The sequence below is a fragment of the Chiloscyllium plagiosum genome, chromosome 1, assembly GCF_004010195.1.
Source record: "Chiloscyllium plagiosum isolate BGI_BamShark_2017 chromosome 1, ASM401019v2, whole genome shotgun sequence".
NCBI lineage: Eukaryota > Metazoa > Chordata > Chondrichthyes > Orectolobiformes > Hemiscylliidae > Chiloscyllium > Chiloscyllium plagiosum.
Window position 1 is genome coordinate 39257763 of NC_057710.1, and position 13912 is coordinate 39271674.

Consider the following 13912-nt stretch of genomic DNA (forward strand, 5'->3'; position numbering starts at 1 on the left):
CCTATTTCACTCAACCTTACGGCATGATCCCTTTTTGAGTTTTCTGCTTCATTGATACTGTTGTCTTTCTTGACTTCCCTTGTTCTAATTTTCCCTCCAATTTCGTTTTTAAACTTCTGGTTTGTCCCCTCCCCCCGCTATTTAGTTTAAACGCAGCTGTGTTGCAGTAGCAAACCTGCCTGCCAGAATGCTGGTCCCCAACCTATTAAGGTGCAAACCGTTTCTTTTGTATAATTTATGCTTACCACAAAACATACCCCAGTATAGATAAAGTGAATGGTAAGTGTGTTTGTTGTTCCTAGGGTGAAGGAGTCCCTCGGGACCTTATTTTTAAGATGAGATGGGAAAGATTTAAAAAAGACATGAGCAGCAATTTTGTGGTTTATGTGGGGAATGATCTTACAGAAGATGTGCTAGATGCAGCTACAGTTACAAAGTTTAAACAATATTTGGATAAGTACATGAATAAAAAATATGTTGAGGGGTATAGTCCATGTGCAGGCAAGTGGGACTAGTTAAGTTTGGGATTATGATTGGCATGGATTGAAGGGCCTGTTTCTATGCTATATAACTTTTGATTCTATAACTTGCAAAGGCACAAATCTTCTAGTTGCAAAGGATGGTTCCTGGTTTCAGGTTAATGATCCCATTAACCCTAACATTTATATTTAACTCTTTCTTTTTTTTCTTAACGTTTAGTGTTTTGGCCTCAACTTATTTCTGTGCCAGGGACTTTCACTGGTTCACTGTTATCTTGAGGGAAGAAATTTCTCCTCTTCTCAATTCAGTGTATGAACATAACTGCTAATGTCAAGTCTTCTTGCATCTAACTTAGTTATGCATATATCTTTGTTTGCGAGCAAGATTGTGTAATGATGTCTCTGTAGGTCATAAAGGTAACAGCTTTATTGTACAGTTCACTTAGTTTACTCTAAATTTGTGCCTTTTCTGGTGAATTTAGCTGTTAAGTGTTTGTTGGCCACCAGTGTAGTACAGATAATTTTTAACCTATAATTTGTGAAATAGTATGCCAAGTAAAATTATTCCATTTTCTAGTATTTCAAAATTGGAGCAGAAGACAATATATGTTTTGCTTATTTCCTCTTAAACTTAAATTGTGAAACCTCAAAAGTCTATTTCCTGGATCTTCCAATTTTAGTTATTTGCCTTAATAAATTTGTTGCCGTTTTCTATTCTAAGCATTTTGCTATCATGTCAGTTGTTCAATTATTGATGATCGATGGTTAAAGATAGTGATCCAGATATTCTGATTAGTTTTAAAATTTGCCCACTTAGCTTTAGATGATTTCTTTGTTGGAGATTGCTGGTCATGGCAATAGACAATAGGTGCAGGAGTAGGCCATTCAGCCCTTCGAGCCTGCACCGCCATTCAATATGATCATGGCTGATCATTCCTAATCAGTATCCTGTTCCTGTCTTATCTCCATAACCCTTGATTCCACTATCTTTGAGAGCTCTATCCAACTCTTTCTTAAATGAATCCAGAGACTGGGCCTCCACTGCCCTCTGGGGCTGAGCATTCCACACAGCCACCACTCTCTGGGTGAAGACGTTTCTCCTCTCCACATTAAACTGCATCTGCCATGCATCTGCCCACTCACCTAACTTGTCCAGGTCACCCTGTATGGCCTCCTGTTATAGATTAGATTAGATTACTTACAGTGCCGAAACAGGCCCTTCGGCCTAACAAGTTCACACTGACCCGCCGAAGCACAACCCACCCATTCCCCTACATTCATCCCTTTTACCTAACACTATGGGCAATTTCGCCTGGCCAAGTCACCTGACCTGCACATCTTTGGACTGTGGGAGGAAACCAGAGGAAACCCACGCAGACACTGGGAGAACCTGCAAACTCCACACAGTCAGTCGCCTGAGTCGGGAATTGAACCCGGGTCTCTGGCGCTGTGAGGCAGCAGTGCTAACCACTGTGCCATCGTGCCGCCCACGGTTATGAACCTGTATGAAAAAAAACTGAGAGCATGAAGAATGTCTTTGTAGAAACCACACCTTTTTTGCAGCAGTAGGCCTTTTAAAAAAAACTATTGGTGGGATGTGGGCGTCACTGGCTGGCCAGCATTTATTGCCCACTCCTATTTGTCCTTGAGAAGCTGGTGAGGAGCTGCTTTCTTGAACCGCTTCAGTGCACCTGCTGTGGGTCAATCTACAATACTATGGGGGAGGGAATTTCAGAATCTTGGCCCAATCACAGTGAAGGAACCATGATATATTTTCAAGTCAGAATGGTGAGTGGCTTGGAGGGGAAATTGAAGGTAGTGGTGTTCCCATACATCTGCTGTCCTTGTCCTTCCAGATGGGTTTAGAGAATGCTTTCTAAGGATCTTTGGTAAATTTCTGTAATGCATCTTGTAGATAGTACACAGTACACAGTGTTGCTACTGGAGGGAGTGGCTGTAGTGTTAATCAAGCAGGCTGGATGGTGTCAAGCTTCTTGACTGTTGTTGGGGCTGTACTCATCCAGGAAAGTGGGGAGTATTCCACGACAGTCTTGATTTGTGCCTCATAGATGATGGAAAGGCTTTGGGGAGTCAGGAGCTGACTATTGTAGCCATCACCAAGGAGAAGGTGCCAGAAAAATTGAATGGCCTGAAGGTGGATAAATAACCTGGACCAGATGGATTACACACCAGTGTTCTAAGGGAGCTAGCTGAAGAGATAGCGAAGGTGTTAGTGGTGATCTTTCAGGAATTGCTAGAATCAAACGTTCCTCATATGTTAAGCTTGTTATTCCTGGGACCATTCTCGTGAACCTCTTCTGAACCTGCCCCAAGGCTAGTACATCCTTCTTGAGATATAGGGCCCACATCTGTGCACAAATGTGGCCTGACCAGAGCCTTATGGAGTCTCAGAAATGCATCCCTGCTTTTCTAATCAAGTCTTCTCAAAATAAATGTCATCATTGAATTTGCCTTCCTCACTACTCACTCAATCTGCAAGTTTACCTTGAGAGAATCCTGGACTAAACTCTTCTCAATTCAGTATATGAACATAGCATCTAACTTAATGATGCATACATCTTTGCACTTCAGAATTCTGAATTTTCTCTCCATTTAGAAAATAGTCCATGCCTGTATTCTTCCTCCCAAAGTGCATCCCAAGGTTCAGTTGACTGGTGTGATATTATGGCTTTATGAGGGTATTTCATCCTGTCCTTTTTCTGAAGAAAGGTTAAGCCAGAAGTGCTGAACAGTCTCCTTTAAAGGCCATAATGTAAACAGTTTGAGAGGCCTTGGGTTTTTTCCTAAATTTGGAACAATACAAATAGCCTGAATGGATGGGGTCAAGCTCTTTCTTTCTCTCTCTCTCTTTCTGTCTGTCTGTCTCACTCTTTCTCTCTTTGTTTATTACTGGACTGGATGATTGCATGTGAGACAATCTATTTTACAGAATTTGCCTTTGTCCAGGGTGTGTTTATGGGATGTTAGTAAATTGGAACAGTTACTGTTTAATTCATTAAATAATCTATTATTCTGTTAAGTTTTCCAATAGTGTTGTTATTCCAATTTCTTCTTTCTTTTATTTTTTTTTCACTGTACTGTTTGAATAAATTGTATTTTGCTTCAAGCCTGGTAGTTTAACCAATTGAGTTGCCTCTGGAATGCAACACCTGCCACTTGCCTTTAAAATAACAAAATATTAAGGTCTAGGCTAGATTCTTCATATATTTTAAGGGGGTTTGGTCTGAAGCATAATATGGGCTAAATGTGTGCAGCCAGGTGAGTGAGGTGGGTAAGGTGCCACATGGATAGAGTGCCTGAAGTGCAGGATTGTGGGTGTTGGCTTGAAGGGCGAGTTTACTCATTCTTATTAGGCAAGTGAGTCAAAGGTTATCTCATTGGATGGGAATGTGAAATTCAAAATGCACCGACATCAAGCATGATCTTATTGAATGCAGGGCAGGCTTGAATGGCCCACATAGTCTACTTCTCCTTATTTTTATATATTCATATGAATGTTGTTAGTAGTTCACTGGTTCTTCTTGTTCAAAGCATTTTTGTTGGATAGGACAAAATATGGAGGAAATGGTCATTACTGTCCAGAGTCAGTTACATCATACATTATATATATTTTTCCCCCAGAAATGCAGTAGTGACGTTATCATATTAGAATTTAACCATGTCAAAAGTAGGCATATACTGTGCATTATTTGGATGTTGGTCTGAAAACATTAACTTGTCTCCAATTAACTCAAGAACCTAACTTTTTGGAAAAGACTCAATGAACACTGTATTTCTAGGTATGGTTATGTTTCTGTTAAATTTTAATAGGATTGAAGTTGTCTGATGGAGTGTGCAAGTTGTATGTTTTAAGGTTTGTTAAGTAAAAAGCAAATTCCAGTGTTGTCACTTTGTACTAAGAATCAATTTAAAAATAACAATCTCCCTCTGGTGAAAGCAAATATGAAATATTCCAATAAAACAAAAAAGGCTTACTCTGAAGCTACATGTATTTTCAGTGCAGGGACAGCTCTTCACATCCAACCTGTCCGTGTTAGTGTTTATTGTCAACATGAATAAATAATCTTGAACTTACTCCATGTATTTTCAAAATGCTTCAACTTACTTTCAGTCATCCAATCTATCCACCTACCTAACTTAATTTTGATATGTAGTTTCTGACTTAAGCATGAAACACAGAGGCCAGTTGCAAAGTCTCAACAATCTGCATATGTTGTCTCCTTAGTTGTAAATAATTTACTTTTAATTTTACATTTAAGACCACCGGTGCTGGAACCCTCAAAATTGCAAATAATCTCTTACCTTGTTCATTCTTTCATAATATTCAGATTATGTATTGTATCCCTTCACAGCTTTTAAGTGATGTGTTTTCAAGCTTTATTAATATTCTTTAATATCTGGCAAAAGTCTGTATTTCGCAATTTTTCATGGAAGTGAATTAAATGAGGTTATTTTTCTCAAATAAAGTTTTAGGAAAATAAGTGTCATAGAAATTTTATATTAACAGTTGTGACTGGCTCCTGCACAGTTAGTTTCTGCAGCTTCTGAAGTGTGCACTTGCTTAAAACTAAAATTGCCAGTTTAAATGATAATGGCTGACATTTTAACTTAAAACAAAATACCCCACGCAAAAAGTTAAAACTAGTTCATTGTCTTAAATTTTGTCTTTTCACATTTACTACAGGCAATGTTGTTTTGTCACCTTCTCGCTCTGCATATCTTTAATTCCTTTTCATTTTGCTACATCTGGTGTTTGTGCTTTGTAAGCAATATATCAGTAGTACAGACTGCTCACATTTCTATTCTATTAACTACAACTGGCCTTTTTATTTTGTGATATTGCAGCTTCTCATCTGTCCACCTGTTACACGGTTCTTTTATGGTCGTAGAGAACCCTTCCTTAAGTTACTGATTCAGGGAGATTCATCAGGGAGACTCTCAATATGGTGTATTCCTGAAACAGTAGACTTGAATCAGAAAGGTACCGTTCAAGGTAAGATGCTTGTACTGTTTTTAATTCTCATACTTGTGATTTAGTTCTACAGGCTGTCCTTAAAATCATTTTATTTAAAATAAAATGTAAAAATCATTTCAAGTTTAATTATTCAATGCTACCAAATTAATAGAACAATATAGTTCTGTGAAATATTTCCAATTTTAAGTGCTGCAAAAAGTAGTGGATTGTTTAATGTCTCCTGCTGGATTGTGGGATTTTTAATAATTGCAGTCACCAGAAAAATATTTTTCATTCGAATCTAATAGTTTGTCTTTTGGGTAACAGTGTGGTTCACTTATATATATTTTATGCTTCTTTTGTTCCTAATCAAGTGCTGGTAAGTACTGTGATTATGTGGGTAAGACTAATTTTATTTTCTGTACTTTACTAGTACCATGGCCATGTCTGCATTGACCAAAATAAGCAACTCTTTATTCAGGAGTGAATATTACAAGAAGCACATGTCTTGACCTGTTGTATCACAAAAACAGAGTGTGGTGTCAGGTTGTGACATAGTGTAAGCTAAAAGGCCTGTAGCATTTTACAAATTGGGAGACATGGTAGTGTACCTAGTTACTCATGGTGATCTAATCCCAAACACTGATGTGTTTCAACATATGTAGTTGAAGCATCTGTAGTTTTAGGCATCCTATTAAAGCAAAAAAGCCTCAAGGGTCTAGGCTATATTATGTCTCCCCTGTCAAATACTTCGAACATGATAAAAAGAAAAATAATGCAGATTATGGAAATCTGAAATAAAAACAAAATTCTGGAAATAATCAAAATCTAGCAGCATCGATGGAGAGAGAAACATGGATTTTCATGACTGCTTTGTTTTTATCTATTCAAGATATGTAGATTATTTTATATGAATTTGTTGTAATGAAAATGTAGCTATTTAAAACTTTAAAACAAACATCTCCTATCTGGAAATCAAATTTACTGTGCCTGATGTATTATATCTTGAATTTCAAATTGTCTTCACAGAGTTGAAAGTCACCACTTCTGCATGCTTACAAGATACATTTGATCATCTTGTTCCAAGGCCTGCTGGAATTATAGACCAGCTGAGCACACTTCCTGGCAGTGAAGAGCCTTTGAAGGTGACAGCTAGTGTTTACATTCCCTCTCATGGGCGTCTGGTATGTGGACGTGAAGATGGCAGTATTGTTATTGTGCCAGCCACTCAGACTGCTATCGTACAGCTACTGCAAGGAGAACACATGCTAAGACGAGGTAACAAAATATCCTTTGTATTGTAGCTTGAATTTTATGCTAAAATGCCATCTCTTATCATATACTTAAATGAGACATTATTAGATTTGCTTTTATTGTATACTTTATCAGAGGTGCCTGAATTCTTTAGTACTAATCATTTAGAAATTGTTGAATGTAAACAACAATAAATTTAGAAAAAAATATTTCAGGAAAAGTATTATGTTCCTAATTATGGACTGATTTGTTGAATCTGATCGCCTTTCTACACTTCTAAAATACAGATACTCTTTAAAAGTGTAAGTTACAGTGATAGTGTGCATTTAAATAAATATTTAAATTTGAGAGCTGTGTTATCCTTTGGTAATCGACTTCAGCCATTATTGAGTTGGCTTTGGTATAGTTAATATTAGGGGGCTATAATCTCTCAATTTGTACTATGTGGATCATTGGATAGAACCTACACAATCCTTTGCTAGATCTATGTCACATTAGAATTTTTTTAACCATTTATTCACAGGAATTAATATAGAAATAATTTCTATTTTTGTAAAATCACTACATTGTTGCAAATTCACAAAAAAAGCTGGATGAAAGATTGTTCACGTACTCAACAGAACTGCATTTCTCCCGAGACTATGCAGGAAATTGGTATCTGAAGGAAGGTGAAATAAAATTTCTCTTTTTTGTGTTTGAAAATGCGATTAGTATTGTATAAATGGGAGGGGAAAGGATAGGATCAAGCTGCAGGTGGGTGGGGAGTATGTTGTTCATGAACAGGCTTTTTGTAAGATAGATTAGCTCTTTAGACTATGTGAAGCACTCAGTAGTTCTGGAATTATATTTGGAAAGCACCTTGCTCAAGTCAAGGCGGATGATCCATTTATGTGAGAAGCATGATGTGATTACTGTATATCATGTACTGATAAGTAATGTTGTTTGATATGTGCATCTCCTAGCACTACTGTTCTGTGTATTCATTCATTGTGAAAGAGAGCAGTTTTACAATTTGCTTTTAGGTACTTGGTCTGATATTCTTACCAAAGCTGTCACATTCTTTTCTCCTGCAGTCATGGCAGGTTTAAATTCTCCTTAATTTTGAATTTTCTCTCTTGGCGTTCCCTGAGAGGTCTATTGAAAACTGTGGAACTACTGTGTCCCCATGCTTTTCTGTCATCAACTTCAATCAAGTTTGTTGGCATAGGTTTTAAGTTGTCAATTACTGCACATCAACAGTCTTGCATTTCCCTTTTGTGTTTCTACCCAGAATGCATATTCATTACCGAGTAAAGTTAGAGCCATCCATTAATTTTTAAATTGATTAATTGTATTAACAAAGACTTGGCTAATCTATGGGGATGCTTTGCCCCTAAACTCCACACCCAACCTTTTCTTCTCCACAGCTCTGCATAGGTCATTGTGTGACCCATGTCATCAAATCACAATATCATTTATCCTCATTTTCTCTGCACTTTTTTTGCTTATCTCCTTTAAAGGTGTCTGCTGCCCAGTTTAAGTCTCAAACTGCATTTCTCACTGAGATGTTGTCCCTCAGCCTTTTATAATCTGTTCCTCTTAGCAATTTCAATCTTCACCTTAGCTATCCTTGCAGTCACCTCTCTGAAATCACTTCTTACTGGTCTATACTGAACCTCTTTCTCGACATGATTTCTCATAATTATGGCTACCATCTTGATCTACATATCTACCTATCTCCCATTATCTCGACCCACTTTGTCTCGTGTCACAAAGAAGGCCATTTCTGAAAACTTTGTTCCAACTCCTTTCCACTTTTGCCTTCTTTTGTATTTAGTAATAGAAAAAGTTGTTCATTCGCTTACAATCTCGCAGTTTCCTTACTTTGATCTTCTGATAGCTGTGATTATTTTTCAACTGTTGATCTGATCAGTTACTATCTCAACTACACCATTAATGCCAAAGGCACTGAGCAAAGAGCAAAGAACACTACACAGCACTGGAACAGGCCCTTTGGCCCACCAAATCTGCACAAGTACATGGCGCTTTGCTAAACTAAAGGCCTCTGTTCCCTGCCTATTCATGTCTCTGTCAAGGTGCCTCTTAAACACTGCTATTGTATCTACTTTTACTACCTCCTCTGGCAGCACATTCCAGGTACTTACTACACTCTATGTTTAAAAAAAAGTTTCACATCTCCTTTAAACTTTCCCCCCGACTTTTGCCTTAAACCTGTGTCCTCTCGTAATTGGCATTTCTACCCTGTGAGAAAGGCTCCAAGTATTCATTCTGTCCATGCCTCTATAATTTTGTAAACTTCTATTCGGTTGCCCCCTGAAAACAGATCAAGTTTGTCGAACAGCTAATGTGTCCTCATAGCTAATACTGTCTAAACCAGGCAACATCCTGGCAAACCTTTGCTGTACCTTCTCCGAAGCCTTCTCATGGTGGTGTGGCAACCAGAACTGTATGCAGTATTCAAATGTGGCCTAACTAAAGTTCTATACAGATGTAATATGACTTGCCAATTTTAAATCCTCTGCCCCGACTAATGAAGGCAAACATACCATGTACCTTCTTGACCACCTTATCCACATGTTGTTATTTTCAGAGAACTGTGAACCTGTACATCTAGATCCCTCCATAGGTTAATGCTTTTACTTCCCTCTTGCATTAGACCTTTCAAAATGCATCACCTCGTACTTATCCAGGCTAAATTGTATCTGCCATTTCTCCTGCCTATCTATGTCGTACTGTATCCTCTGGCAATTGTCCTCACTTTCTGCAACTCCCCCAATTTTTGTGTCATCTGCAAACTTAGTAATCAGACCATCTACATTCTCATCTAAATCATTTATATATCTTACAAACTACAGAGATCCCAGCATTGATCCCTGCAGAACACCACTGCTCACAGATCTCCAGTCAGAAAAACATCCTTTCACTATTTTCTTGTCTTCTATCACCAAGCCAGTTCAATATTCATCTTACCAGCTCACCATAGACCCCATGTGACATCATCCTCTCTGTCAGCCTATCATGAGGGACATTGCCAAAAACCTTGCTAAAGTCCATATAGAGAACACCCACAAGCCCTGCCTCATCAATCATCTTTGCCACTTCCTCAAAAAAACCTCAATCAAGCTTGTGAGACGTGACTTCCCATGCACAAAGCCATGTTGCCAATTGCTGATAAGTCCATATTTTTGGAAGTATGAGTAAATCCTATCCATAAGAACCTTCTACAGTAATTTCCCTACTACTGACTGAAGGCTCGCTTGTCTGAAATTTTTTGGTTTATCCCTGACTCTCCTCTTAAGCAAAGGAACAACATTGGCTATTCTGCAGTCCTTTGGGACTTCTCATGTGACTAAAGAGGACATAAAGATTTTGTATGAAATCCCAGGAATTTTCCTCCCTTGTCTCCCTTAGCAGTCTGGGATAGATCCCATCCAGCCCCAGGGACTTGTCTATCTTAATGCTTTTCAAAATACCCAACATTTTTTTTTATATACATCAATACGCCTGAAGTTGTTCCATCCTCAAATTTCCCAATTCCAGGGACACAGAGATAAACACAGTATCATTCATTATAAGATTTGTAATCACCACTTCTGACTTTGCATAAATTTATAAATGATTTTGAACATTTCTGTTCTTTTTCTTTGATCAGGCTGGCCCCCTCATCGAACTCTTCGTGGACATCGAAGCAAAGTGACATGCCTGTTGTATCCACACCAAGTCTCAGCTCGCTATGATCAGCGTTACTTGGTGTCAGGTGGAGTAGATTTCTCTGTAATCATCTGGGATATCAATTCTGGTGAAATGAAACATATCTTCTGCATCCATGGTGGAGAAATCACCCAACTGGTCGTACCACCTGAAAATTGTAGTGTAAGTTCATTCTGGTGATATTGAAATCCAGGTTTTAATGTTTTTACTCTTAATACTTTGACAAGTGATTGTACTTACGATACTATATGTTGTGCTAAGATCCCTATTTTCATGTAACACCAATTTTTTGCAGTTTAACATGTTACTTTTTTAACTCTAACTTTAACCTAGAGGAAACACTCTTTGAAAGAATCTTTTTTGAGGACAGTCCATAGGGGTATTCTTATGAAACTTTAAACTTTACTTTATGTATTTCAGTTTCACATTCAAGTAAGTTTCTTTTGACCAGATAAAATGTGTAGACGGTGATTATTTAGATTATCTCAACTCACTTTTTCAAAATGATGAATTTTCAACTCTCAGGCTATTAGAATTTAATATGATATTTAGATTTTATTTAACAAACATATCCAAAATCTCATTCCCTATCAAAGTTGACAGTGTAACTGGATTAGAGAGTCAACTGATGTGTTTTTGGAAAGAGAAAGGAATAAATGTTGAGCAGGTGGCTTAGTATAGCTAAGAAATATCAAAAGGAATAAATATGATGATTGTGAATGGAAAATGTTTTGATTTTAAAGTGAGTTGAAAAGCACAGAATAGATTCAGAAGGAAACAGTTGTGTTTGCATTGAGAAAATGGTGTAAACATTCCTGGAAAGCTGCTAGTCAGTAACATTAAAATGCAAGAATTTAAGATGAACCTGAGAAAATGGTGAAAAGATAATGAGAAGCAGCAAGCATTTGTTAGAGGTTTAAAGAGGAATGGCCACCTGGAGTGCATAACAGTTCAGACAGATTTTTTTTGTTTCTAATCTGGAAATGTCAATGTAAAACGAAAACAGAAATTGTTGGAAAAACTCAGCATGTCCAGCAGCATCTGTGGACAGGAAGCAGAGTCAATATTTCAGGATGAGAGGGAATCTAATTGAAGCTTACAGAATACTTAATGGCCTGGACAGAGGACATTTGAGAGGATGGTTCCATTGTTAGACAAGAAAAGGACCTGAGGGCACAGCCTTAGAGTAAAGGGAAGACCCCTTAGAACAGTGATAAGGACAAACCTCTTCAGCCAGAGACTCGTCAGTCTGTGGAATTCATTGCCACAGAAGGCAGTGGAGGCCAGGTCATTGAGTATATTAAAGACAGAGATAGGTTCTTGTCAAGGGAATCAAGGGTTATGAGGACAAAGTAGGAGAATGGAGTTGAGAAACTTATCAGCTATGATTGAAGACTCGATGGGCTGAATAGTGTAAATTCTGCTCTTATGTCTTATGGTCTTATTATCAAAACAGTGAGTTCAAGTTAGGGAATGATCCAGTGATCTGTTCAGATTGCAGTTATGAATACAGCTTCAAATGCCATGATACAAATAAAACAATCCAACTCTGAAGACCTTGCGGAAAGCTGACTTATTTTTAATTTTTGAGAATTGCAGTTTTAGGAGAAGCTGGATAATGATAGGTTCTGATATAACTTTGTTGAAAATCGAACAAAGAATACAATTAGTGAAGATTAACTTTGAGGCTCATATCAAAACATTTTCCAGAAAGAATGATCACAAGACAAATAATTTAGGTTGCGAACTTCTGTTGTAATCCCAGCTGATGTAAAATGGGACATGTCCAATCCCCGAATGAAATCCGCTTTGATCGATCATACAGTCAGTTCTTCTGAATCACGATGTTTGAGTTCTTGTGCAACCCTGTGTTATAGAAACAGCACTTAAAATGTTAACGCTGTAATCGAGTTACAGCCAATTCAAGTTTGAAAAGTTTGCGCTTTAGAAACAGTGTCCCTAATTTGTCATTCACGTTGCAGCGAATTCGTGTTGATGCAACATGCATTATAACAGAATGACCTATGTTTTAAAATTATATAGTTAATCAAGGTGGTGGTTAGTTACTGAAGCATTTTCACACAAGACTGCAGAAGACAAATTAATAATATTAAAAAAAGAAAACTAAGGTATTACAGTTGAAAAGATCTTTATGCAATCATCAAACCAAGCTGTTTCCCAGTATCACATCTTAGAGACAACTACGTCCAGAGAAATTACACTCATTTCTCAAGTCTAGATTGGTCCATTGATTGTGTTGGTTGAGACATAATCCTGATGGCACAACAGATTGAATAGATTGTTGTTATTAAATTTAAATAAGGAACTCTTAAGTCTAATTCAGTCCAATGGTGCATATAGAGTAGCCAAGAAGCTTAGGCAAATGATTTATCAAGTTAGAACCCAGATCATCAGCAAAGACTGCATCATGTAGAATATATATATCGGATAGAGTATAGTTATCACCTGTGTTCCATTGTAGAAGTACAGTGAAAAACTTTTACAATGTCTCCCTTCTTATGGCGACATCATCATTATATAGCAATATATTGCCAAGAATGCAACAAGAAAGTAATGTCTCTCCCATTGCCACTGTCCTCGAGAACAAGGGTATCAGCGGGGATGAAATGGAAGGAGAGGGGAGTAAGGTCCACATAGAAACCTCTTCTGTCCAGGTAAGCAATAGAGACACAAGCAAACTGAGACTCCTTATTTGCTAACCTAGGTACAGAATGATGAGGGGATTTAATGAGTCTGATCACCACATTTAAGGAACGAAGCAGAGACAAGCTCAGCACGTTCTACATGATGTGGATATGGGAGAGGCCCATCTCAAAAGAGAACATTCTTATGGACTAGGCTCAGAAAAGCTGGGGGAAGGGGAAATGAGGAAACTGTTGAAATCCACATTGATGCCCTGGGGTTGAAGTGTTCCGAGGCGGAAGATGAGGCGTTCTTCCTCCAGGCGTCTGGTGGTGAGGGAGCGGCGGTGGAGGAGGCCCAGCACCTCCATATCCTCGGCAGAGTGGGAGGGGGAGTTGAAATGTTGAGCCACTGGGCGATGTGGTTGATTGGTGCGGGTGTCTCGGAGATGTTCCCTAAAGCGCTCTGCTAGGAGGCGCCCAGTCTCCCCAATGTAGAGGAGACCGCATCGGGAGCAACGGATACAATAGATGATATTAGTGGATGTGCAGGTAAAACTTTGATGGATGTGGAAAGCTCCACTAATATCATCTATTGTATCCGTTGCTCCCGATGCGGTCTCCTCTACATTGGGGAGACTGGACGCCTCCTAGCAGAGCGCTTTAGGGAACATCTCCGAGACACCCGCACCAATCAACCAAATCGCCAGTGGCTCAACATTTCAACTCCCCCTCCCACTCTGCCGAGGAAATGGAGGTGCTGGGCCTCCTCCACCGCCGCTCCCTCACCACCAGACGCCTGGAGGAAGAACGCCTCATCTTCCGCCTCGGAACACTTCAACCACAGGGCA

The 13912-nt window shown here is 38.5% G+C and overlaps 1 protein-coding gene across 5 annotated transcripts in view; it reads left to right on the forward strand.

The window, feature by feature from the left end:
- LOC122540110 (WD repeat-containing protein 7) overlaps positions 1-13912 on the forward strand; it is a 674231-nt gene that overhangs the window by 89284 nt on the left and 571035 nt on the right. For all 5 annotated transcript variants that reach the window (XM_043675451.1, XM_043675605.1, XM_043675690.1 and 2 more), the window contains 3 exons: positions 5346-5493; positions 6484-6732; positions 10361-10581. In XM_043675451.1, the coding sequence (XP_043531386.1) occupies positions 5346-5493; positions 6484-6732; positions 10361-10581 (618 nt within the window). The remainder of the gene's footprint in view (positions 1-5345; positions 5494-6483; positions 6733-10360; positions 10582-13912) is intronic.